At 38.7% G+C, this 27825-nt stretch overlaps 1 protein-coding gene across 3 annotated transcripts; it reads right to left on the bottom strand.

Annotated features, from left to right (window-relative positions):
- Positions 1-242: 242 nt before the first annotated feature.
- AASS (aminoadipate-semialdehyde synthase) lies at positions 243-27825 on the bottom strand. 3 transcript variants are annotated; one of them, XM_053978110.1, is made up of 24 exons: positions 27770-27825; positions 25811-26031; positions 24575-24751; positions 23898-23982; positions 23099-23166; positions 22839-22985; positions 21773-21851; positions 21556-21683; positions 21235-21383; positions 19953-20075; positions 19691-19802; positions 19106-19165; positions 18945-19012; positions 15224-15345; positions 12901-13030; positions 11936-12046; positions 10565-10673; positions 10053-10193; positions 7995-8162; positions 5795-5890; positions 3991-4106; positions 3729-3817; positions 3227-3403; positions 243-2781 (listed from the first exon to the last, which is right to left on the bottom strand). In XM_053978110.1, exons 2-24 carry the CDS (start codon positions 26021-26023, stop codon positions 2663-2665), a joined length of 2787 nt encoding a protein of 928 aa, XP_053834085.1. In that variant the 5' UTR covers positions 26024-26031; positions 27770-27825; the 3' UTR covers positions 243-2662. The 3 variants fall into 3 exon arrangements, with proteins under 3 accessions (XP_053834085.1, XP_053834086.1, XP_053834087.1); XM_053978111.1 differs by lacking the exon at positions 27770-27825 and adding an exon at positions 26900-26985; XM_053978112.1 differs by lacking the exons at positions 23898-23982; positions 25811-26031; positions 27770-27825 and having other exon boundaries at positions 24575-24611.

Consider the following 27825-nt stretch of genomic DNA (forward strand, 5'->3'; position numbering starts at 1 on the left):
ACCCATATATCTGTATATATATATATATATATATATATGTATATAAATATATAGACGGGCATGTTTAAACAATCCTTGAAGAGTCTTCTCCTATGAGTCTAGCAAGAAGTATGCAGAGGTATTTCATGCACATAGAAAAGTCCACGTGTAGGCATCCTTTCATTGTAACTATCTATGTGAAAAACAAAATCCCATTCAGGTACATCCCATTATTAGACTGTAAAGATGAAATGACAACAAACCAGAGGAGTTCAGATTTATTTTTCAAGCAATCCCATGAATAAGATACAATTATCTTTCCAGTAATATGCAAAGAGAATTGAGAAGTATAATCTTCATACAAAAAGATGAGCAACAAATTCATTTGCGTCTAAACACAGAAAACAAAATGCAGCATTGCACTGGGAATTAGAAATATATTCCAATATAAAATGTTTCAAAAATAGTAGCAGCATTTCTTGATGAAAACACTGCAGTTCTCATTCTTTAGTGCTCCAAAAATATTAGATATTTGTAAAAAAATCTGATTTTCATCCCATACTGCATTTCCAAGGCAGAAAAGCAAGTACGGTGCATGCACATATACAGGGGCACAAGTCTTTGGTTGTGTATTTGTGGGCTAAGGGAGGGAACAGAGAATTCTCAAGTAAAATCCTGGTCTCACCAAGCACTGGACTGGAAGGGACCAGCAGGTACAAGTATAACTTAACCCTTAGTTGTAGGCCATTAATTTACTGGAGAAGGAGGAGGCAGCAGAGAGCAGAACATCATTGCAGTCTCCATCCTTACCCCAGCTGCATCAACCAGTCTGACAACAAACCAACAGCCTGTAAGGTCAGTGGGAAGCTAAAGAACTTGATGGAGACAGGATTTTGTGTAATATATGCATGGAACTGTAACAGAATCTAAATGTGACATTACATTACAAAAGCATTGGTTCAGTAGAAAAAGTCCTTCTCTTTCACAGTAACATCTGCCCTTCATTCTCCCTTCTCTCTTTGGCTCCTTTCACCTAACTAGCAGTTGCTACTTCATTGCATCTGCACAAAGAAAATCTAAGTCCTGAGTAGCAAAACCTGAAGATCAAAACTTGAATTATTGTTATGGTTGCTTTTCCCATCATGCAAAACAACACCTGGAATTCCAGCCTCTTGGAACTGTGATTACAGCACTGGTTCTCAGGAAGGAAAAGGCTATGCATTTATCAGCAAAGGGCATTTGTGAGCAAAGCTGAAAGCAGACAGCTTCCTGCATCAGTATTCAGCTTTAGAAAGGGGAAGCTCTAGGCAGGTGCTCAGGTACCTGTGCCAATACAACCTGCCCAGAGCATTACATTTCACAGACCCGACTGGTGAAGTCCAAGCCATGCTTAGAGTTGCAAGGTGGTGTAGAAATCCCTAAGCAAAAGCCAGAGAAGCAGCCCTGAAATGAAAGTATGCAACTGGTGCCATGTTACAGAGAAGCTGCACTTGGGCTAAAGTTCAGTTGTGGACTGATGTGGCTAAACTGCAGCTACAGCAGGGCTGACACATCTGACAGCACGGCGTTCAGCAGCAAATGAGCTGGCAAACTCCATCAGGCTAAAGTGACCCTGTACTAAGTGGTAGGCATAGGTTTCCAAGTGAACACTTCAAAACCATGTTAGCAGAAGGACAGAAGCTAACTCAAAAAGTGGCAATTTAAACCTCTAAACCTAATGCATTTCAAAGCCGCATGTACTGCACAATGTATTCCCTTTGTAACAGTACTTATCCTGGATGAGGCACACAGTGTAAGTGGGAAGAGTAAACATGTCATTTGGAGCATCTTCTAAGCACAGTAACTGTGTTGTATTTCAGATTGCCCTTCCTAGTTGCAGAGCTAAATGTTAATGTGCTCTCTCCACAACACAAGGCAACACGTAATAGCAGGTATTTCAATATATTGCAACCAGCTTCCACTCTGTAACAAGAAAGGGTATGGGGGGAAGCTTGCTTTAAGTTTCCTTCCTCCTCCAATTAATTTAAATTTACATTCTTTATAAAGTGGTGAAAAATATTAAGATCTAGGTTTCAAATATTTAAGAACTGAACATTTTCAAGATTTAACAGGATCTTATTTGCTAGTAGTGCAGAATTTTTAAACTATTTTTTGCATATTGTTATTGTGAAAATATTCATGAATACTGCTAAAGTGAAAGGGACAACCAGACTTAGAATTTAAGTATCATTTTCATCTCCATTTTTCTGAAAAATTATTTTTGCCACATGAGCAATCAAACTTCATCAATGGAGTTCATTACCCAGACTTTTCCACCACAAAATAATCCACTAATAGATTTTTCTTTCAGTTTAAATTTGTTGCAATAATAACCGTATACGCTTAGAAGATAAACTCTAATAACAAAGGAAAAAAAACCTTCTGAGATATTTTAGAAAAGATATAAGGAAAGGACTGATTGATGCTGAAACATGTACGTGAAAGCTTAACAATTTTAAGAGGAAAATATTACAACCTGTGAGTATCAACACTTTCTACATCAAGCCTGGTGGCAGGTTTTACAGAAGGCAACATTTCCATATGAAATGGCAGTGCTGCCTTTAGCTGGTCCAAACTGAGATTCTAAAAGGGGAGGTGGGGGAACCAAAAAAAGCCAAAACCTGATTAAATCCACTGCTTTCAGTTACTGTTTGATAATGCTGCGAGTACTGTACATAATGCCTTCTGCCTGAACACGTTCAAGTATTGGCCCGTAAACATTCTTTGTCAAAGGTATGACCATGCCTTTCACAGTTAGTTCACCTGAAATAAAGGCATTAAAAAAACTGTGTTAGTGCTCTACCGGGTTTATTTGAGAAAGCTTTGGTAGCTGCACAGTGGGGTTTTTGTAAGGGTTGCTGTGCTGGACACAGCCAGATCGAGGTGCAGGGAACTGCTGAGTCATTCAGCCCTGTCGCATAATCAATTATAATTTATTATTCTAAAGGTTTTCTCTACACTAGTGTAACATTTCATATTAAATGACTTAAAAATCTTTGTGGATTAAGCAGTAAATTAAGAGTTGTCACTGAATGTCTGAACATCCAAACATGCAGATTAAAAATTCCTGTAAAGAAGACAGGAAGAGTCTGACAAATTAAAATAAATATACATAAATAGACTTAAGAGACACTATATATTTACTTTCTACAGGCAAGAAGATAAAGAGGATTGAAATACTGTTACTGAAGTTGGAATAGCCACTTACCATCTAAAACCATTTTAGCAGCAATAGCTGCAGGGTATCCTACTGTTTTAGCCATTGCAGAATATCCTTTATTATCCCCATAGACAACCAGATCAATAAATTTGTCTTCCAAATGGCCAGAAGGATGCCTGAGACCTATTTCACTTCTCATAACAATCATATCTCTCTCTCCAGTGCCTAAGAGAAAAGCACACAAACTATTCATTACTTGTATTTCAGTCCCATCAAGATGAGGTTCCTGAAGAGCCAGGCACATACACAACATGTATGTCAGGGAAGTGACTGAAGGCAAGGACTATTAAGGAGGACAGAACGTCAAGATCAAGCTAAAAGTGTAGCAGGAAAAGAAAAGGATAAATAGGGGAAGTAGCAGACATCACAATACATTGAAAAACCTATCATGAAGGTTTATTAATGAAGGTGAGCAAGCTAGTCCAATTAAGGCTTATAAAAGATACTGCCTTGTTCCATTCAAATCCATGAAAAAGAATTTTTCACATACCAAAGGGCAGCTTCATCTCCATGTGCTTTGCAAGAGCCCCTACAATGGAATCTGCTGCTGGAACTGGTTCATCTCCCAATAAACCTAACCTGGCAGGAGAAATGAGGAAGTCTTACATCATTGCCTATCAGCAGTTTCATCTCAGTTTTTTAATTTCCCATTGTTCAGCATACCAGTTTAACAGTCTTGAACCAAAATGGCTAGAATTGCAAACATTTCTTTTTTTAATTTTTAAACTTTCAAAATCACTGGAATATTTTACCATTCCACTGCTTCCAGCTGACTTTTGTCCTTCTCCAGTTTGCTAAATACAGCTTCTTTAAGAACATGATGCTCAGCAGGTGACTTAATTCCAACCAGTTTGCACATGAGCTCTTTCTGTTTGAAAACAAAAAGGGTTCATGAAGGCCTGACATCTGGTCCCAGTCCATCTCAATCAACGTTTTGAGAACCAACTACTCTACTAAGATCAGTTAAAATCCAGGACTTCTGAGAAGACAGTTTATGTGTACTGGGAAAGTGAGAAAGTTTGAGAATTTTAATCACAACAGGTGAAAAGAGGGTTTAACTTTTCCTAAAAGACTTTGTACTCCACCCCTCCACTGCTTCCCCCCATATTTTAGTCTAATCCCTTCCTCTGGCAGCAAAGAAAGAACATAGAACCTGCATAAACACTAGGAAACAGTAGGAGGAATTAAGGAACACTAGGAGAATATTAGGATGAAAGAGAAGCCACCTGGAGACTGACAGAGTGAAAATCTAGAGATAGGATATCTTTCAGTTGGTCTAGAAATAGAGAATGTCCCTTTCAAAAGGAAGGAAACAGACCGGTAAGATGAACAAGGCTCTGGCAATCCTTTGAGTGTTACCAAAGAGATTTCTCATGATACTTGTGCATATCTGAATGCCATTTTGTGCCACCTAGATGCTAATTATTGCTTGCTTCATTCACAGCAAGGTGGATAATAAAAAGAACTATGAGCATGATATGAAATAAGCAAGAACTGCAGAGTCTACAAGCTCATGTTAGCCTTTCTCTTCTACTTCCCTGACAGAGTAGATAAAGATGTAAAAACATCGCTTAAAAATGTTCACAGTGAGAATAATGAGTTTATAGCTATTTTTACAGATTACATAACACTGTATACTTATTCATTGAGGCTAGAAGAACTGGAAATTACAGCCATTTTTGCAAAGAAAACTTGAAAATATCAACTCTAAAATTGAAAGCAGACAAAAATTATCTCAAAATTTTTAAAAAAATTTAAAAGGAAAAAAAAATGAAAGTAATTCCTATATGGCCACCCAAAAACTCCTGGAGTTTGCTCATCTTCCCAATACTATATGTTAGTCAGAGACAAGCAAGACTGCGGCCTTTTCACCTTCTGTCTTCTTGGTTCTGAGAACACTCAAGACATTCTTCAGCTCTTTCCAACCCATACTGAAATATGAAATACTCTGTTTGTCCACAGAGACAACAAAAATGTTGATAGTCAAATGTAAGAGCAGCACATCAGAGTCATGTCTTGGCTGAGATAAAGATGAAGTAAGGCACCCAAATTCAAGACAGAAAAGCTGCATAATAGAAGACCTAAAAAATGCTTGACAGAATTTTAATAGAAAAAAAAAATATATACTCCTTTATGCACAATCTCTTACTTCTTGATGCCCTGAAAAATACTTTTACACTGAAGATCATAAGCCAGTAACAATATGGACACTGCAAACTCAGAGCACTGAGGATTAGACCGTGACTAACAAGAAACATAAGACAATTCATAAAAATATGGCCATGGCTTTGTCTAGCTGAGGCATGAAAGCCTCCAATGTCAGACACTGCAAAATCTATCAGGGAACCTGTTCCATCACCTTATTACATTCAGCACCTTATTCCATCCAGTACCTTATTCCATTCCTGCTGAAGAAAGTTTCCTAATTTCCAGGAAAAAAAAATCAAAGATCAAGATGCAATACAAGATTCTCATTGCTAAGTACACCCAAGCCCAGCAATAAGAAAACCATCAATAAAACAGAGGAAAGAAGACAGAGTAAGCAGAGTAACTCACCCAGGTTAGAGGTGGTGTAGTTGAGCTTAGCAAAGGATAAGGATCTGGGTTAATTAATCCTAGTTTAACAAAGCCCCCCATAGTTCTGGAGTATCCCTGAAATAAAAGAGTAACACTGTTAAATATATTAATCACTTGAAACTGAGGTATTTCTCCTTGATTTGAATGTAGTGATAGACATAACTGGGAACCCAGCCACAATAACCTGATGCCAGTGAGGTTACTGCCACAGAGCAGTGTTTTGCCCAACACCTCTCCACCCTTCCTCACTTTTCAATCCTTTTTTTTAATGGCTTATTCTTCCATGGCAAGTACCATTGGTTGCTGAGATCAAAGGGTTCAGCTGGCCAGCACTAGTTGAAATCCCAGCCCATCACTGTGGGGTTGTATCAGCCAGCTGGCCCATAAACAAACTACTAAATGCACAGAGCACAATGCTGAACTCTGCTCATCCAGTTTCACGCCACCGGGATTGTGTGGACATCACATAGGCTGCTTTTAAAGGTAAGAAGCTTATTTCTCATTTTCAGGAATATCAGACAGACAAAGCAGTAGAATGGTTTAAAAGGAACTGCAAAGGTTGCATTAGGCTGCACAATGAAAGAAGTCTCAACAGATTTCTGCTTACTTTTGTTTGTATTCCATTAACATTCCCACACACTTCTGGATACCTGAGAGCACTTACATGCAAGTGACTAGAAACGCAAAAAAAGCAGAATGGAGGAAATAAAGCACCCTGAAAGAAGACTAATTAAATTAGGTGTCACTTATTAGGAGCACTAGGTTATCAGCTCAGATGGCCTTGCAGTGAAATCCTTCTGTGTGACACCTCTTTTTAAATTGACTCCATTAGCTATCTAAACTTAATCTCTAAAAGGCACTTTTAGGAGATGATTACTTCCTCAGTGAACAGATTGGCTTCTGCTCTGCAGCACAGCAGCATGTGCAAAGGGCCAACACTAACTTCTGTCCTGCTCAGCACTCTGTGCTGGCATGTCAGTACCATGCAGGTAGAGGTATGGAAACCCTTCCCCACAACCCTACCAACACCACCCCAGCCCAAAGTACTGGCCCTGCTGTGGGGATTAAGGAAACAGCACTAACCACAGGAACAGCATTCTTGCAGCACACTGACATCCACTTGGCGTGTCACCCTGACAATTTTGCAGTTCCTTGTACTAGCACATACAAAAGAAGAAAGTTTTACCAGGCACCAAATGGAATAGATACTGTCATATTAGGATTTGATTATCAGATAGCTCCCACATATTTTTACAATCTCTTCTGAAAAAGAGATTGTATCTAGACTGACAGAGAGCGAACTATTGCAATTTATAACCCTTTTTCCCCCATACTGGCCTTCCTTCTTCTTCCATGCCTTTATCTAAGCAAGCTTACCTCCCAGAAATACAGAAAAGAAATCCTGTTCTATTGCAACAGGGGAATTAAGACAAAAAGGATATACAACTTCCTCAGGCTATGGACAAATAACAATAACTTAAACACTAGCATAAACCTTAACAGACATAATACAACATCTATAAAAGCTTTTTCAAACCTTCAATATCGTTCTAGTCATATATTGACTGAAAAAAAATTTGAAAAAGAAAATCTGACAGAAAAACATCAAAACATTCTGATTCTGCTTTGGACATCTAACAAATGAAAGGAAAAGACTCGATCAGTTAGAACAAAAATACATGTATCTCTTAACATTTTACTTAGCTGACCAAAATTATAAAGATTCTCAAATTTAAGATTTCTAGTTACTTAATAAAAAACCTTCTCAGACTGATGGAAAATCAAAATTTTCTGTAAGATTTTTACATTATGTTTTTCATAGGAATATAAGAAAACAGAATTATTTATTTTTTTAAATCTTCTATTGATCTGACACCAGATACAGAGCCAGAATAAAAAGAGGAAACACAGACTATGTAAGACAACTGAACAACTGTCTAAAACAAATAAAATTATTTTTCCATTTTGCAACAAATACCTGTTAAATACAGCAGGTAAAGCTACATTAAAAAAAAAGATAACTGCTTTCAGTTGTCTCTCAGCTGGGATAACGGGGAGCTCATAAACAGCAAGTGAAGACCTACAAAAGGCTGAGTTTTAAATAAGCATTTTTATTGACATTACAACATTCATCTCTTGAGGAAAACAATAATTACTAATAATAACACCAACAACTTACTTTGTATCTTAAGGTGCCTCTCAGTAAAGTGTGAGCTGTCTGAATACCATATGGCTCAGCATATTTTGTACTGTCTCTGTTAGGAAAACCTTCAAGGTTTAATCCTGGGAAAAAATCCATTGGAGTAACAGAATCCAGTAATGCTCCTCCAGGTGGAATATTGATAATCTAAAGTTTGTGAAAGAACAGCAAATAATATTTTTGTGCAGTTGTATTCAACTTATTTTAGAACAGAAAAGATAAAGTATGCTCAAAAACAGGAAAAACATGTTTGGCATTCAAGTGCAAACACAGGCCCAATCTAAATAAAGCAGTTGCCCAAGCCATTTAATCATATCTGGTGCAGGAAAAGCGTGCAATGTGTCAGCCATCAAAGGGCTAAAATAAGCCATGTTCTTCTCACACACACAGTTAATTCCTGCTGCATTTATACTAAAATTGCAGGTTCCCATTTCACTTACATTAATGTCATTTTGGAGCATGTCTCTAACTGCACCAGTGTAATGGGAGATTCTACCCATGAGCTCCCTGCTTTTTGGTCAAATAATTTATTATCTTGTTTAGGTTTCGTTTGGTGTTTTTTATATGGGAGAGAAAGCAGATATAAACAGAATGATGGGTATTTGTTCCTTTTTTTTTAAAGATTAAAATAAATCAAGTGATATCACATGGATATAAAATTACTGCCCAAGTGTATCTTTACTTGAAGCTACAAATCATGATGGAATGAAAAAAAAAAAAAAAAAAAAAAGGGTGACTAGTTCTCTTACCACTCCCAACCACAGCCTTGAACCCTACTTCCTTCAAGCAGCTGAAGCCCAGATCTGCTATGCAGAATCAATACAAACTCATTTTCTGACTTCTGAGCAAAGGGACAAGGTTTACTTATAGAAGAAATACTAAAGCAGTGAAGCCTGCAGCAATGCCAAAAGATATTGTTGTATTTGCCGGGCAAGACAGATGTGTGCAACAATCCTACACAATCATCAAAGATGTAAGTATTAAGTGGCAAGGAGGAAAAATTGCAGAATTTACTGACAGGCTCATCTAGTCCTCGAATAATGACTCATTCATATGCATGATCTAATTTTTCCTAGCAATGGGTGAACCAGATTGGAAATAAATTAGAAATATTTTAACATTTTCCAAGAACCCTTTTCATCTGAAACTTATACTTCTTTGTTTTTTAAATAATGGTCCAACATACAATCCTTGCATCTATCCTTTCTTACTTCCATAAAAACAGTAGAGCACCAAAATGTCATAAAACATAAAAGATTATATTGCAAAAGATTTCTACGTTTTGCAGGTCAAAGTGTTTTAGGTAACTAGCTAAACTTTACAGTGGTTATACAAGGCAGTCTCCTTGACAACTGCAGTAACCACTCTGAGCAAGTGACAGTGGAAATAGATAGTGCTGGAAAGCAGAAATGTGATAATGGCTTGCAATAGCTTTGCACAAATCAATTACAATGTTTACATAAAACAGAAGCAGTGACATTTGTGAGGTTAAGTCTAATGACTCCTGCACAAACAGCAAAACAGAGCTTCTATAAAATAGACCAAAAAGCATTTCACAAAACCCTCTCAGTGGCTTATTGGTATTACACATTGCACCACAAGAGAAAGGACTCAAGAGTTCTACTGTGCATTGTCAAAGTACAAAATGAAGCTGTTTGATTTATCAAGACAACTAGACAGACAAGCATTCTCACCTTTGTTTCACAGGACCAAAGATAGGGCAATTAAATAGCAAAAGGAATACCCAACAGGAATGGAAGCTGAACCCAGAAAAATCAACACCAATCCAGTGCTTTAGTCTTTAGAATAAATTCCTTCCTGGCAATCAGTTTCCACATAGTAAGTAAGAATTAAGCTGGCAGCAGTTAGGTATCATCATGCTCCAAAACACAGGACTAGGTGATTTATGCAACTGGCTTAGGCAACTGACTGCCACTGGTTTGAAAGTAAACAGCATCTTACAAGTTCCAGTTCCTTCTTTAGCCAAATACCACGGTTTTTGTCTGGTTTTAAATGAAAATTTTCCCATTACTTCACCTCTCCATCTTTTAAATACGTAGCAGACTGAACTGTATTCAGCAACACTCCTTGTGGACTCCAGCTGAACTTGTACCTCAGGGGATTGTCAGAGTGCTCTGGAGCTGGTAGGCCACCACAGAAAGAAGTGTACGATACAACCTGTCATTTTTATCCACAGGAAAGAAACAGTGAAGAGAAGACAGATCAGGATGCATAGAGATCTACCCATCAGTTCTTAAAATTTCTGTTATCCCCCAAATGGGCCAGATGAGAAGGATCTACAGTGGGGAGGGGAAAACTGCAGGCACTCCTGGTAAAGGAGAGGAAACCAAAAGATACACCGGGGCAAAGCCATCTTAGTTGATGGTCTCACCAAGTGAATTAGTAGCTATGAAATTCAAAGCATCAGAAAAAGTAAAATGTCCAGAGTCTGTTACACATCAGTGACATGCTCAAAACCTGCATGGTGTTAAAAGAACAACTTTACTAATATAATCTTGGCAGAACTACGCACTACCCGCTAACCTTACCGTAGCACCAACTTCTTTGGCCTTGTCAATACATTCCATCGCCAACATGTGATCAAGACCAGGATCCAAGCCCATTTCACTGACAACTGTAATACCAGCAGCTTCTACACTAAAAATAACAGAAACATAGTGCCATCAGAATATTCACTGGCCTTTTATTCCATACATCTGTCCCATCTGCCCAGTGAGCCTTCCCCAACACAGTAAATTCTGGGCTCTGTCTGCAGCTTGTGGGAATAAAGACACAAAAGCAGATATTAAACCTGAAAAGTGACAACCATCTAAGAGCCTTCTAACCTTTGTTTCTCTTCCTGCTCTGCACCTAGGTGTTGGTAGAAAAAAAATTTTCTACCAGCTATTCCATATCCCACAATCTTCTGGACAATGCTATAATGCAGGAAGGTAGTAATGCAGAAAGCAGCACAGAGTTAGTCATAATTGTCCTAAAGAGCTCCTACAAGGAAGAGAGACTAAAATGCCTGCTTTCCAAAATTACAAGTATTTGGGGTTTTTTTTCCTAATAGATGCCTACAGTCCCAGAGGAGTTCACTTATCACCACAGACCGAGGATTTATTTTATTTTCAACGTCAGTTTGTCTTTTGACAAATGAGAGGTGCCCTTTTTAAGTTTTTTTTTTTCCTGAGAGCATGCTATATTCTCAAGAAGAATGGTAGGAGAGGCCCCTAAATATCCCTCACTTTCTCAACACTGATTCTCTACCAGTCTAGCTTTTTCTATTTTATCTTTTGTAAAGACACAGCATGTACAATTCTTCACTTGAAGGCACTTCAGATTTTCCAATACTGTGACTCAGAGGAAGCTCCATGCTCAAAATAACTTACAAGCATATAGTACGTAGAACAATAGAAACATTAGTTAGAGATGTCACCAATTTGAAAATTCTACAGTGTGTGTATCCAAAAAAAGAGCACAAAAGAAGAGATTACTGTAGATACAATAAGCCAAGAATGAGTTTTTATTAATGGAAGGCAAAGGATGACAAACAAGTTTGCTGGTAGAATACAACAGCACAGCTACTCAGCTTGAATATCAGCCCAGTTCAAACATCTTAACAGGTCTGAGGGAAGAGGAAAAGGCACATTAACATGAAATAGGATGACAGAGGCAGAAAAATACATTCCATTATTTAGAGCATTAATCTAACCAGCTTGGGGTATGCACACATTGCTCCACTCTGCAACATGCACCTTTGGGAAAGTTACTTGGTCCTCCATCACAGAAAGAGAAGCAGAAATAATTCAGAAAGCAGCAATTCACAATAAGTGTTGCAGGTGTAACAGACTGCAAAATATTCAGATAATGCATTAAAGAAGCAAGCAACACCAGGGAGATGCTACTTCCACACCTACCTCTCCTGAAGTTCTTTCATGGCGGGTGTTAAGTAACTGGCTGTTACCAAGTTCACTTTGTTGTCAATACATTTCTTAGCAACAAAAGGATGTGCTGAATAAGGCAGCAAACTACAAAGGAAGGAGAATCATGCAACATCAAAATTCAACTAGTTACTCATCCTGTCACTGGAAAGACAGTCAAATGTCTTTTGAAGGCCTACAGAAGAGCTCAAGTAATTACTTAAAAAAAACAGTCATACTTGCCTTGCCCTGAGCAGTTCCATACCTCTGAAAGTGAAACACTACCCTACCAGGACAGCATTGTTGTATGCACTCAGAACAGGGCGTTGAACAATAGAGAAGTCATCCCTGAGACAGCATCTTTTGTCACACTTCTCTGTGAACCACAAACCACTGACTTCTTTCCAAAGACATTTTCTAAACAAGCATGATGGAGGTTTAGAAGATGCAAAACTGCCAAACTGTCCTTGAGAAAGCTTGCATTACAAAGATCCTGGTGAACTACTTTGTGAAAAGCACACTCTGTGTGGAATGGAAACAACATTCATGACAGCCATGGCAAAAGAAACAAAATGGCAAGGACTATGAAGTTCCTTCCCTTTATCAGTATCTAGAATGAGTTCTTTCTTAATGGGATATTCTGAAGAAATTACCAAGATGCCAGAAATTTGCCTCCTCTTGTGAACAAGAAAATTTGATCCCAGGGACACATAAGTTTGTGGATGCAACTGGCCCTTCCTTTAACAAGGAAATCCACCTAACTGGTGAACACTTCTGAAGAAGTCAAAGCCCCTTTTAAAGTTCTGATGCCCTGCTACATGAAAAGGCAGGGCATACACAAATACGATCCCACATCTTGGCCATTAAAAAGAAGTTTATGTGTTGCTTTAGGTCAATCAACTAGGAGAAAGTAGCAGCATGACTTAGGGTTGAGCCTATCATGTTTTACACAGAAATCCAACCTGATCACAAGGTTGTGTTTTTTCACCAAAGAGGACAGCTTCTCCTCATGCTTAAGGACATCCATATGAACTGGAGTAACATTTCTGTACTTCTTTGTCAGTTGCTCAAGTTGCTCCTTCATGACAGATACTGTTTTAAAAGTAAAACAATAAACCGTTACCTATAGACGAAGCTAAGTCTAAAGGATACCCATGTATAATTGTGCCATATTTCCCAAAGAGAAACAATTGCATGCATGTTTTCCTTCACTAAGAGTTGAAGAAAAATCAGGCATTTAGTAAACAAACGTGTTCAGAAAAACTTTCTTGATCCCTCATTCCACATGTTTAAAAACAAATATTTTGAAACTCTCTTTCAATACACTTTAACAGAATTCCTATTTACAATCAAGAATAGCTTAATAGCTTAAAGCAAAAATCAATTCACATCAATAACCATTTTTAACATGACAAAGATAGAAATATTAAGCTTTAGCTTAGGTCAAGTGTGAGTAAAAGGTTCAAACTGACTACTTTTAATATTTTCTTATGCCTTAGTCCTCTCAATCCCAAATACCATATTATAACTAAATGGGATAAATCCAGTCTCTGCCTGCCTTCACTTAACTACCATTATAAAGAAAGCAGAACTGAAAGAGATCCACAATAACACCACCAGTATTTGCCACCTCTGACTGGTTTCCCATCCAGCTCACCACGCTGCCAGCACAAGCCAGAGAGAACAAAAAAGGAATGGCCAAAGAAGACAGCACATAGGGCACAAGCTTCTGGGGAATTAAAAGGCATCAGCACTATAAGGAAAGCAGAACTAAAAAAGAGAACAATGGTAACACAACCAGTATTTGCTACATCTGACTAATTTCCTCTCCCAGCTCACCATGCTGCTAGCACAAACCAGAGAACACAGCCAGGAAAAATGAACAGGGAAAGAAGGCAGCATGCAGGGAACAAGCTTGTGGAGAATTAAAAGCATCTGTGCCTCTGAGTTAGGGCCTTATTCCCTTATAGCCTTTCCAGAGTCAGTGGGAAATAAACATTACCAGAATGTTCTCTATACCCTACAAATCAAATTGTGCTGAGGGAAAAGAGCTGGACAAAATCATCTACAAATTCAAACTAAAAAAAGTTGATTACATGAAGTTTTCCCAATTAAAGTTTTCATCAACTGGATTTAAAGTGGTGTAGCTTAACAGTACAAAACCAAACATGGCACTGTGATGTGCATTTTGTTTTCTGCACCTACTTGCCTGCTGTCATATATTAAACAAGTAATATCTTCACGTCTCTTTCTTTTGGTGCGTATGTGCTGTAGAAACTGCATGTTTTTAAGCTACCCAGATAAGAGGCTATGTTTGTTCAGTGCCTGGCAAAACAGATCTTCCAGTTCACCTGGTTTCCCTTCCTGCTACTGCACTGCAGGGAGTGGATGCAATCTCTGTAGTCACAAGGAGATGGGCACTGCACATTGCTGTAATCCTTCCCTCTTCACCACTTCAGGCAGTGCTCATAACCAGGGCGCAGCTTTCCTAGATTTCCCCTCTTCCTCCTAGTAAATCTTTTCCCAGGGATTAAAAGTACTATGGTTATCACCATGAAGGGTAGCAAAACCAGCCAAGTATGAAAGTAGCATGAAGAAAAAAGAAATCAATGCAATAACAACAACAATCAACAGCAATAAAACTGTAAGTTCTAACGGAAACAACTTCCCAGCAAAGTATCTTTCAGGCAATAAGGCAACAGAACCTGAGTTTTAAGTCTGAAGTCCCAGAATCAGGGCAAAGTCATCATTAAGGGTACAGAAAAGGATTATTGAGATACCCAGCCTGAAATATGCTACAGATAAAACCAAAACAGAGGAATAAACAAGAAGGCATTTGGTGCTCATGGGAAAGTCAGGGTCTGAAGTTTTACCACCAAGACACTCGTTATAAGAAAAGCAGTTACTTCACTCATACAGATGTCTATAAAAACATTTTCATATTCTTGTTGTGTGAGGCTGAAAACACAGCCAAAGACCAACAAAGTAACTGACTATCTACAGAACCAATACGGAGCCCAAAGCAGGTGAGAAGGAAAAATACTTCTAATTTCCCTACAGGTTAGACATGTAAACAGTTAACTTTTAACTTGGCTATGTAATTTTAAAATCAATTACTTAAATTTAAAATGCTCACAAAGCTATGAAAACCTTTTCTGCTGTGCATAATAACAAAGATTTCCTTTACCTCTTCTCAGAACCATATCCATTTATTATTTATGGGAAGGGTTCTGCCATATGCTTCAGTAAGACATCATACTGTAATAAAAACAAATTCTTACATACCAACTGTGATGTCAATGTTGGACTCTCTAGTGAGATATTCAAGCACAGGGCCAGAAACATAGCCAGATCCCAGCAATAAAACCCTCTTCTCATCACTCATCTTCAGTGACTGAGCCTGTTCCCTAGAAGGTGTTACAGACAAAATTAAAAATTACACAGAAGGAAACTGTAAGCTGCCAAGGTTAACAGAAGTATGTTTTAGTAAGTCTACAAACCAAGAGCTCTAGTCAGACCAAGAGTCAAGTTCCTAGCTACCTGATCCAGGACTATCTAGTACTGCTTCCATTCTTCCTTCTGCATAACTTCTAGTTTCTTTCCTCTAACAAAAACATGGTCAAATCTATCAACATTCCCACTGCTTCTCTGATTTCTTCTAGCTGTTCATTAAAACTTTACTCAGTTGTATTTTTCCAAATGGCCAAATTACTGTAACCTGACAACTTGAGGGCTACCAATGTCATGTTGGGCAGTCAGAAAGGGATTCCAGACTCTGCCTTGCTCCCTTTACATCACAGTAACTGTTAAAGGATACAAAATCATGCTGGTGAAAGAGTATTTTGTGTAAATTACACTAAGTTCGTATTAGTTGACCACAGGAAACGTGATAGTCAATAAAAGTCAAATAAAAGTTAATGCCCAGCCAAGAAATCATCATTGCAGACAAAGACTCAGATTTGAAAACCATCACAGTGTTTCAACCTAACTACTACTACACTCATAAAAAAATTTAAGTAGATCTCCTGTTGATTTTCAATATAAGATATATTCACATCAGATTTTGCATTTCTTTCTGTCAACCAGAATAATTCACTCAGCAGTTGTTTAAATATGCTCTCAGAAATTCATAAATCATAACAGGAATACATATATTGGTTGTTTATAATTAGTTTTCCTTTTATCTTTCTTTTTTGCTTAAATCTGCATTAAGTTGTAAAATCAGGATTGTGCAACTAACATATGACTACATAGATAAAAATTATTTAGCAAAAGAAAAAATTCTTAAAGCACTTCTTACTTTTGAAGAAAGCTGTTCACTGCCCTACTGTTTAATCTAATTAATGGAGTTTGAGCTTTGGCTTTTCTTATCCCATACCCTGAACATAAATTTCAACAAATAGGTAGGACTTTCAAATATACAATCTCATGGGAATCTTCATAAGCATATAAGTAAGATCCTCAGTTTCCCCTTTGTCCACTAAGAATTTATACCAGCATTGCAGATTATGCTTCAGAAAGAATCCTGACCTTTAGCTGACAAGATGTTGTCCACTCTCCTGAAACCTGCTGACCTTAGAAGAGGACCAACCATATGTCTCCTAAATAATATTTGGTTCTGATGTTTTTGAGGCTTCTCATGGCAGCCAAAAATCAATATTTTGGTTGTGTTTTTTCATTTCAAAAATGGTCATAACAATGATAGATGACGTAGAAGCCTGCTAGAGCAGCATCTAATAGCAAGACAAACCAGAGCACTATTGCCCAACCTAAAGCATGGCAGTAAGTATCTGACTACGTTTAGGGGCGCAAAGCCTCAAATAATACCACTGAAAAACTACTGTGAGTGAAGAGAGTTAAATCAATACTAAACATATCTATACCATATGTCTGCAGCACATTCCAGCCTACTGTATCAGTACTGTAAAGCTTGAATTACACTCCAAAATTTCAGATGTTCCATCTTCCTTTGCTCCGGTTTCAGAGCCTTTTTTAAAAGTTATTCTTTTCAGATAATTAAATCTGAAAGGTATGTACCAATGTATCAACTCTCTAATCCAAATTATTACTATGGATTACTGTAAATTTTGACCTTCATAAAAGTTTTACAGATTTTATTTTTTTAAAAAACATAAAATCATTATTTAATAAATTCACAGAAATTCTCCCAAGCCCATCATATCCTTTTATATTGCAAACCCAAGGACTTTCCTCCTCTTCCTCCTATCAGAACATCTTCCAGAGCTGTACTATTATGGGCAGAGAAAGAGAAGAATTCCTCTCCACTTTTCTAGTGTATAGAATGAAGTCACACTTGAATCAAATACAACATGTTTACTCTATGACAGGCAAAAATATGAGCTGCCAAATGACCCATCAAGCATGAGAACAGAATCTACACAGCTCCAGATTATGCCTATTCTCTATAAATGAGTTTTAATAATTCAGTTACAAATAACATCTACATTGTTAATGTGATGTGCCTTTGCAGCTGTGGGTGAGAAACCAGTAAGAGTTAAGAAGCAAGTAAGGGTGCAAAGATGTAGATGAGTTTGTTTGGTAAATCTAACGGCACCCAAGACAGTTCAGCTCATACAGTCTGGCTGTCTGAAATGTTCACAGACTTGAAGGAGTACTAGCAATTAGTCCAAATAGAACCCTCAGAAACTAAACTGGATGTAGCATAATACTTTTCTAGAGTGGAAACAAGCCATGTAATTCCTATAGCACCTGAACAAGAGCACATCTCTATCTAAACCATCACACAAGCAGTAAAACCCCTCTTTCATTTACATCACCTCTGAAGTTTGCAAAATAAAGAAGGATTATTGTTAGCAGGTCCTCCTTTTCTGAGAGCTAAGTGAATGACACTACTGAACAAATGAACATGACATGCAGCAAACAGATCTGCAGAAATATCAAAAATGTACCCAAAAAACCACCCTTGGAAATGAAGTCTCCAGATTCTCAAGGTAGTTCACAAAAGACCATGCAAGTGATTATGGAGGAAGCTAAAAAAAATATCAGATCCTTGCACTGTGTGAGGAATAAAAAAATTTGTTATTGAGACAGCCTCTTGAAGGGGTCTATCAAAGAGCACAGAATAAAAATCACTATGAGCTGAAGCCTCTGAGAGGCAAATAGTACATTACTTAGTGTGAAAAATTCACCTATAGTTCATCATGTACAAGTTCACAACCAGAAGTCCCAAAGAAAATTGGAGAGGTTGAGATGCAGAAGCGAACACACTGTTTTTAGCGCATAGTGCATGCAGTGCTTATGGTCAGACCAATTCAAATTTTTGTAAGATGTACAGTGTAGCTGTCACTGACCATGAACATGAACCCACTTATTGTGAAACTAACATTTTTCATATGTAAACTATAGATATTTGTTAATGGTAAGGGGGCAAGGGGAATGGAAGGGATGTGCAGGTTATTTATACTTTTGTTAGCTTAATTCATTCTAGGCTATCAGCACATAACTTTTGTGACAGGGTGTGGATGAAGTGGTAGTTGAAGCTTTAGGTGCATGAATATAACAAAAAGTCTGAGAGTCCCAGAGTCTCCTCAATACATCCAGTCACAGAACAATGCTACACAGCACTGCACTTGAGCCATACAAGAAGTAACTAGATTCAAGGAATATCCGAGAGCCTTTTGCTTTCAGCCATTCCTTTCAAATGTTACATCCTTTTCAAAAGGGAAAGGAGTAAATCTAGCATGTGGCTGTTTTCTGCCTCTGGTAAGACAGTTTTCATAATCCAAGACAGAGAAAAACAACCACTTTCTCAACTTCAATATAAGTTACTAACAACACATGTTAATGATTTACGCAATGTGAATGAAGAAATAAGGAGATCATCAACCGAGAAGACATTTAGACACAGTGCAGTGTAGATGCATTCCACCAAGACACAAGAATAAATGAATGTAAAAAGGGAGACAGTGGAGACAGGGCTGCTTTGTAAATCCTGAATCAAATAAACTTTAAGAGCCTACATTACCTGCTCTCTCTCAGTTTCTGGATATATTGATACTTAGGTGTCAGTGAGCCATTGGATGCAATCACTGCCTGGAAACATATGAAACAGATTTTGAGGGCTTTTTGTGTCTGTATGTTTCAAAGCAGGAGAAGACAAGAGGGGTGCAAAATTGCAAAACTTACATCTCGAACAACAGGCGAGTAATTCTGTTTTTCAAGAGGTTCTGAGCCTTCTGATAACAGCTGTGGAGATAAGTTATTTAAAATTAGGTCATTTTATTAACAAATATTTCTCAAAGTAAAACATTAAGATTTTAAGCAACATTTAAATGCCTGCAACAGTACCAATATCTTGTATATTTTAAATACTTCTGGCTGCAATCAGCATCACTTGACTTTTAGGAAAATACAGGGAATTCAAACAGCAGTCTGACTGCAAGGAATTGTTGAGTACCCAAGAAAATCAGATGTTTACATCTGGTGCAGAGTCCAGAAGCAATGAACTACCTGCCAGAGCCTGTTTTCTTCCTACAGAAAGTGTTCTTGACAAATCTGTAAGACATCCAGGTCACTCATGTCTCATTCATATATTTCCTTTTTAAAGGATTCCCTCAAGACTTCAAAAACTTTTTCCTTTTTTTGAAGTACAAAGTCAGTTATGTTCTACAGCAGATTCCTTTTGAATGTTTACAGGAGACCAGAAAAGCAACAAACAAGCAGACCAAATTCTGAGCCTTTTACCTTCTTTTCAGACACATAAGACCTTACCATCTCTTCAATGTAAGGGAAAAGCATATCCCCAAAGTACTCTGTTGCTTCTATAGGAAGCTGAGCTGGCAGATTCTCAATGGAACACATCAGAATCCCTGAGCCTTCAACACTGAAAGAGAGAATACAGCTCTTCTAAACTACTTCTTAGTACCTGAAAGGTACCACCTTTCAGAAGTGTTATAAATGCATTATTTTTTCAATATAATGTTTCACTCTACAAGTTACAATGGAAAACAGCACAAAGTAAGGGCTCTCCCACCTGTCGTGAGTAATATGCTGGTCAGCATCATACATACAAAATGGGTTGTCAATTGTTGTACACTCAGTCATAAATTCTATAGATCCTCCAGTATCTGCTGAAATGTCACATATGGCCAGAAGTCTAAAGCAATTAAAATAAAAAGACAGTGGAATAGAGCATTATACAAATTACTAAGAAACAAAGGTATAAAAGGTCACAAGTGAACAGAAAATAAAAGAAATGTGAGAATGCGACTTGTAACCTTCTTCATCTCAACCAATTTAGAAGTCAACAAAGCACAAAAAATGGTATCCAGAAATATAACGGAAATTTGTTCCTATTGTAGTCATCAGGTTTGCATTCCTATCAACAGCATCCAATTTCATGGAAAGACTGGCAGAATCCCTTCACCAATGATCTTTCTCTCTATGTCCTGTACTGCCAACACCCCCCATTCATTTTCCATCTACGAATTCCCTCAGGTCGTGCCTATGCAGTCCTGCATTAAACTAACTTCCCATCCTAAAGGGAAGCCTAAAGAAGCAGCTGCCTCCTACCAGTTCAAAGATAGCAGGTGCAGGTGGAGCATTTATTAGCCTAATGCACAACCTCTGGCTCCACCGAAGGTTAACTCTTCAACTTTTTATTTGTCATGTGAGAGAAAGAAAGGTGTCAAGAGCTGGCAGAGAAGAGACAAAGACCTGATTCCTCACCAGGATGTATTTTCATGTCCTCCCGAGTCTATGACAGGGATATTAGAGAAAGGGTAGCTCCCATCCCCACTGAAAGGAGACTAACCCTTGATTTCACCCCACATTCTATCCTTAAAACTATTCAGGGCTGTGCATTCCATTACCTGCTACAGAAATAAGAGGTGCTAAGGAACAGTTTTTGAACTTGTACATGCCAAATGACAGGGTAGGAAGAACTTTCCCTAAAACTCTGCTCAGGCATGGAAACTTCTACAATACTGGTGCAGCAGGTACATTCCCAGATATTATCCAATACTTTTGTTTGTATTGGATTCTGTATGAAAATCAGTGGCAGAACTAACTCTGCAGAAAGACAGCTGATACCTGTTAATCATTTCTACTGTGATGTTTTCAAAAACTCCAAACTGTGAAAACAAGACTGCAAAGCACAAAAGAACAAGAGCACAATCAACGGGGCACTGTAGAACATGCTACAGGAACAATGCAAAATAAACAGAGTAATTTACTATATACTGTAGTGAAACTGCCTAACATTACAAGTTAATCATAGTGCTGCAAAACTGTTACAAGTGAAATGAGTGTCTTACCTGTGTGGTAATTCAGGACAGCCATCCATTGCACCAGCAGCAGATTTAACTGGCACCAGCAGCTTCTGAGTGTCCTGCCTACTCAGCAAGCGAGGACTATTTTGTTCCCAGTATATGCCATTAATTAAACAAGTTGTGTAGGGTGCAACCTGCAAAGAAAGTTACAGATGCCTGATGTTTTCACCTAGTACTTTAAGAAACTGAAAGCACCTGGTCTAGCATTTTAAGTTAATGCTCTCTCAAATTCTGAATATGCAAAAGTGTAGTAAGTACAAACACTCTGTGGAAAATCTTTCATGAAAGAACAGAAGAGATGCTCACATCAACGTGAAAGTGAGAAATGTAATTTTCTGGATGTTCATCATAGTCTACTGGATCATATAGTCCATCACGTTTTCTTACGAGATGATGGTGACGACTTAACACTGTTCCATAGACTTTCCTGAGGTCTGAAGTTAAAAATAAATAAATAAAAATTAGCTCTTATACTTGGACAAAAAGGGTTTCAGTGTTTTTAATCACTATTGTCACTGCATACCTCCAGATCTGGAAACTTCCTTTAACTCATGTGGTTCCACAAACTCATATGGGAGAGCACTGAACATTTCTTGAGCACCCTGAAATCATGAAGTAGGATTTAGAATAAGTAGACCACAAATGTAATGTAACACTGCTCATTTGGTGTTTGAAAACAAATATAAAATGCCACATAAAATTTGACATCCCTGCCAGAGAACATCTCCAGAGGTGTACACATCGTTTCACACATACGCCTGCTTACCCAAAACTAAGTAGCTTGGGCATTATGTGCAAGGAATTTACATCATTCCCCACTACTGCAGAATGCCTAAAAAACAATCCAATGCCTGGTTCTTGTTTCTAATGACTGAGCTGGGAGGCCTCAACTCAGCCACAAGAGGGTTTTGCTGCCACTCTAAGGAGCAGTTTCTCTTTAGGAAAGATCCCTGAAGCCACTCCTCATCAACCAGGCTGTTCTAAAGGCCAAGAACTACAAGATGACTTCCCCTATGAGCTGTGATCACAACCAGATTTTCAGACACACCATCCTTTTGGATAGAAAAAACACATTTATGCAGGCAGTGACTTCACTTTATAGCTGGAGCCTTGTTAACTGATCTTTGTTGCCAAAACCAGGAGTAAGTATTTTCCCTACGTCACAGAAAATAGCCCTGAAGTCAAGCACTTGTAAAACAAGTCAATGATATCCAGAGATAAAAACTCAGCAGGTGTTGGAAAAAATAATTATTTCCCCCATACTTTAATGGAGTGATTAATTTACTTTGTGGGCACAGAGTCAACAGTGGGGAGAGAGCAGGAGAGAAATCATGCAGTTTGGAAAAGAGAGAGAAGCAGTAAGATTTAATCCACGTTCATTGATAAGAAGTTAGCATGACGGCCTGGTTAGGCATGACCTCATATTAAACATTTTCATTAACGGTAGTCAAAAATTGTTACTGGCAAAGGAAAATGTGAAGTTCAAGCAAACAAAATGAACCCATCAACCCATTTAACCTGACAGAGATCAAATGCCAAGAATTTCTATTAACAATTATATAGTACTTCATTTTGAAGACCATTCTTACCTTAGAAACATTACCAGTGCCCGTAAACACAAATGTTAAGGGCCCCACTGACTTTGGCATCAGTCCCAGTGAAATTTCATATCCGGCATCCCGTACTGCCTGCACAGCCTGACTGCTATTCCTGTAGTTATGTGCCATCCCAATGTGCTGAAATCAAAGGCACAGACCAATCAAGATGTTCTCCATATTCAAATACAGAAAACTAGCAGATGCCAAAATGTTATTTAGCTAAAGAAAAATACATACACACATACTCTTACCATGAAGGGAGTGTGATGACCCAGAGCTAGAAACCGCAAACCCAATCCATGTAGAATGTTGATCATTCCTGTTGTTAAAAAAAACAGAAAATTGGAACATCAGTCTTAATTATAAATATGCACAGTTAGAAACTGCAGAGACTGCCTGAAGCCTCAAATCATCCCAGATATTTTCCCATGTTTTTATAATAATACTTTACTTCTAAAGAAAGTCTACTTAAAACCAGAGAAGGAAAAATTTAATAGCAGTCCATGACCTTAAACTTGCTCTTAGCCCATTATGCATTTAGGCACCATTTAATATTCAGATATCCTTTTATGAGGTTTATCCACATCACCGGATTCCAAAGAAGGAAATAAAAGAGTCTCCTGAAGAAACAGTGTTAAAGTTCAGTAGAAATAAATGAGAACCATGCCACACAAGAATCAGAGTAAACGCATAACAGTGATAAACAGATGTTGTTCAAGCTTTCGGGACTGACAGCAGCCTTTTTTTTTATCAAAAGCCTAATCAGCTGATGTCTTGATATCTAGTCTGCTCCAGATAGTTCAGTGGACAAACAGGACTTCAAGACAACAGCATAAAATATTAGATTTGTCAGGAATCCACATGACTATTTGACATGTCGTCTCATGAAAGTAGGAGGCACAAACCAGAATGGAAAAAGGCTGTTAAAAGTAAGAATTCAAAATGCAATTAAAAACACATTGCAAGCCTCAACTTTCAGGAAGGACAGACAACCAGAAGTATTACAGGAAGTCACTCATTGCAAGCCTGCCTTTACTTCATACACTATACCTGCTACACCAGCCCACTTTCCAAAGGCCACAACTCGCATTCCTTTATGATCAACCATTTTTTCATAGTCAAACAGTCGAATTTCCTGAAAATACACAGCAAACTGAGTATTAAAATTTTCAGTGAATGCAGTCTGTGGCACGTTGCTCTCCCAGGATGGGTTTATATATCGTAACAAGAATAAAGCATAAAAATAAAAACATAACAGTTGCACTGAATTTTTGTTTGAAAGTCTCTGCACTGTCCATGCCCTCTTTGCACAGAGCTCCCCAATGTGCCACTCCAGCTGCTGCCGGCCCATTCACATCCTCTGCCAAGAGGCTGCTCATTTCAGTGTGAACTGGCTGCCTTCCTCTGAAATGGCCAATATGCACTCCAGCTTAATAACTTCCCAACAACTCTTCGCACTCAGAGAGAAAGAGACTCTCTTGAGCACACCATGCTCACAACTTACCTGCCTCATGCACATGAAGAGAATAACACTGCAAACACAAGATCTTCTGAGCAAGAAATACTCAGTTTCAGGAAAGGATACTGAAACTGTCCTCGTTAGCCATCTACAAGTACTGTGCTGCAAGTAACCATACTGGGCAGCAAGCTTTTCATCACACTTAAGCACTAAGTTCAGTTTCCATCCCATGTTAACTGACAATGATCTTCAATGTGACATAATTTACCTGTCTTAAAATCTCATCCAAAAGGGGCATGTTTGCCTCTTGGGCCTTAATAGTGTGAGAGAAGAAGGCATAGTTCTTTTTAGGGATTAATTTGTCCTCTGGAGGTCTCTTCACACCTATTATCAGAGAAGCCTCAGAAATATCTTCTTGAAAAATGGCACCTGCTTTGACATACTCCTATGAAAGAGAAAAATCAAAGAAAATTTTTCTGTGTTTTTTCTTATTCAAATCTCAGCATATTAGCAACTAGAACAGAGGGAAAATAAATAATTCTACCAGGCAGAAACAAGTTACTACATGCAATACGTTCACAAAATTCTTTGATAAAGAGGTATCAAGTATCAAGTTGAATTACCATGCTATTATCCTATTATATGAGGCCAAATTATAATTATGTGTTAGCAAAGTACTTCATCTTAAATCTACAGACTACAAAAAGGATATTTTACTAAATTTGAAGTATCTTGCAGTATTGCAATAATGAAGAGTCCTTTGTAAGGTGTTCAAATACTTGGAAATAAGTTTAGAGAAATATGAAAAATTCAAAAATTTGAAGACTGATTATGTGTGATTTTATAAAATTGTATAAGCTCAAGCCCAAGCTGAAGAGTGATTTCTAAGGAAATGCAATAGTATGATCTGCACTTTGATGCATATGTGCAAGTAGTCACTAATTCCCTACTTTGTTTCAATTTTCATCTGTTTTCTCAGTTATCTTACAGCAGAGTATTACTGCCGCTACAAAAAACTGTAAAGGCTCTCTGTCCTGAATCTCACAGCATTAAAGAAAAAAATTCTCTCCTCATTTCATATGAGGAATAAGACTGAAGCAAGAGTGGAATTCACCAGATTCATCTTTCCTGTTCTTTTTACAAATACAGGGTTTTTTAGAATTCTTGCCTTCTCACAAACAGAAGACAAAAACACCAATGTTAAAGAAATTCCCAAGCTTCTACTTCAAGAGAAACTAGAACTTCTAGGGAGAGTGATGACAGGACATTAACAAAATTAGTAACAGGAAATTAATAAAAACAACTCCATGGTGCCAATATTAAAAGGCTAAACAAACTACTCCGTTTCCTTTCCACTATCACAACTCCTCATTTAGCAACAAAATTTACATGTTTCTGGGGGTTTTATATCTTTCCTCATGAATGGCCTTTGAATATTATTTTTTCTGTACTATGGTTAACAATTGCACTATGATGTTGCTTGTATCTCAAAATGGGACCTTACCTTTTCATGGATGGCTCTTCGGTTTGATGGCTGCACCAAGACCTTGTATCCCATCTTTGTCAACTCCTTAACATGCTTTGGTGCTAGAGGTGCTCTTCTTTCCCATGCATTGACATCTTCCCTCCTGATTGCCAGCACAGACTTACGATGATGCCAACACTTAGTGTGGTGGAACACACACCTACCGTTTGTGTGACTAAAGGCTCGGAGCATGGTAAAGCCTGATGGCAGCAAAGACAAAGTAATAAAAGAATACAGGTACATATACAGTTCAGGTACTGTTTGTGCAAAAGTTTGTGCAAAAGTTCCTTTAGCATCTGCTGTAAAACACAAACCAGATACTTCATACTCTAGTTACACCCTACTGTTGTGAGACATGAATTCAATTTCAGTGAATTTTGTTGTATCTTGGTCTGATGAGGTGACCTTAGAAACAAATTTCCAATTGTACTAATTGTTTTGATTACTGTAAAGGAATTAAGTTTTTCAATTATATTCATTTGCCACCATAAGCCAGGCAAAGACCATCAAAACTTGCATCAAGAACAGTCAGAACTAACAAACACACAGAAAGAAAGCAGAACACAGGCTGTATGGCAGGCAGGTGATTAAAAGAGAAAAACCCAGCACTAAGTATTTTTACATAACTAATGCTTACACAGGCCAAAAATGGAAGATAAGGTCAAGACCTTAACTACTGAGTAGCAGTGAGCATATGTGTGACCAGGAACAGCAGGTTTTTGCCCTAATATGAATATTCTGCAAAATGGAAAAGCTTCACTAGAACAGATTCCCACTGCAGAGGAAAACCCCTTTATCTTCCATCTCCTCCTCTTCACTCCCAGTGAAGCCTACATGCCACTGCATATTTCTGTAGGCCCACTGCCAGGTCCAGCATCAAGTATCCAGGAGCCTGAGGCCTTCAGATACTTATGCGATTTAAAAGATATGAATCTCAGAGACAGGCTTCAAAAATGTGAACTTTGTTTTCAACACAATTTTAACTGATAACACCTGAATGTCTGTATCTGAATCATTTGGAAAATCCTGTTTGTCTTCATGCCACAAACTTGTAAAATCTCTATATACCTAAAGACTTCAGAGGTCCTGTTTAACTCCAGGCTTGCTGAAACAGAGGGACTAGCACACGAAGGACGGCATGGAGGGAAGCACACAGTCATCTGCAACAGCTCCAAGTGTGGTCTTCCTACCATGGCTACGTTTGTCCACCAGCAAAGGTTACTGCACTGAAGTTGGAGGTATTTTGCCGCTTCTCTTCAGCATGCTAAGAGGGTTCTCAAAGCACATAATGATACCTCTCAAAAACCAGGAAGCCTTGTCACACCATGTCACTATCTCTGCACACTAAGAAATAACGATGAGAGCAGTTTGTACTAAAACACTGCATCTCATACCCAAGCCTGCAGTGAAGCAAATTTCCCTCACATAGAGGACTGGCACAAGGAGAGAAGCGATGTCTTCCAGAGGGAGAGGAGATTGTGGGTTTCCGGGCAGGGAGCAGTCGGGTGACCTCTAGCAGGTCAGAAGTTCATCCGTATGCCCCCCTGTGTGTGCTCAGGCTCAGCCACAGCGATATCCTATTGTAATAGTGAAACTAACTTGGGCATTCCAAGCCTGCAGCGCTGAGAACCCTCCCCTGCCCCCCCAGCACGCCGAGTGACCGCGGGGCCGCCACCGCGCCGTACCTCCCGGCCCGTGCCGGGAGCGGGTCACACCCCCGCGAGCATCACTGGGGCTGGGACGGTGACAAGCAGCGCAGCGAGGGGCCTCCAGACGCACGGGAGGGGAAAAAAATCCACGGAGAGCGGCAGGGAAAGGCAGAGGGGCGGCGGCGGGCAGGGGGAGAAGCGGTGTGAGCCGGCGGCGCCGCGGCGGGAGGGCGGAGGGCAGCGGGCAGCGCTCGCTGACACCCGGAGCGCCGGGCAGAGCCGTACCTACCTCAGGCAGCGGGGCAGCGGCAGGAACGGCCGTGCGGACCCCGTCCCTCCTCCGGC

Source organism: Vidua macroura, chromosome 5, assembly GCF_024509145.1.
Source record: "Vidua macroura isolate BioBank_ID:100142 chromosome 5, ASM2450914v1, whole genome shotgun sequence".
Lineage (NCBI taxonomy): Eukaryota > Metazoa > Chordata > Aves > Passeriformes > Viduidae > Vidua > Vidua macroura.

What these genes read in the sequence shown, in the direction of transcription:
- AASS (XM_053978110.1), bottom strand. Translation starts at nt 26,023, where the DNA reads ATGCTCCGAGCCTTTAGTCACACAAACGGTAGGTGTGTGTTCCACCAC. An exon ending in CAGAAACTGAGAGAGAGCAG is followed by an intron (nt 15,346 to 18,944) that starts GTAATGTAGGCT and finishes AACACCTTCTAG; the next exon opens with GGAACAGGCTCAGTCACTGA. An exon ending in GGAGATGAAGCTGCCCTTTG is followed by an intron (nt 3,404 to 3,728) that starts GTATGTGAAAAA and finishes CTTTTCTCTTAG; the next exon opens with GCACTGGAGAGAGAGATATG.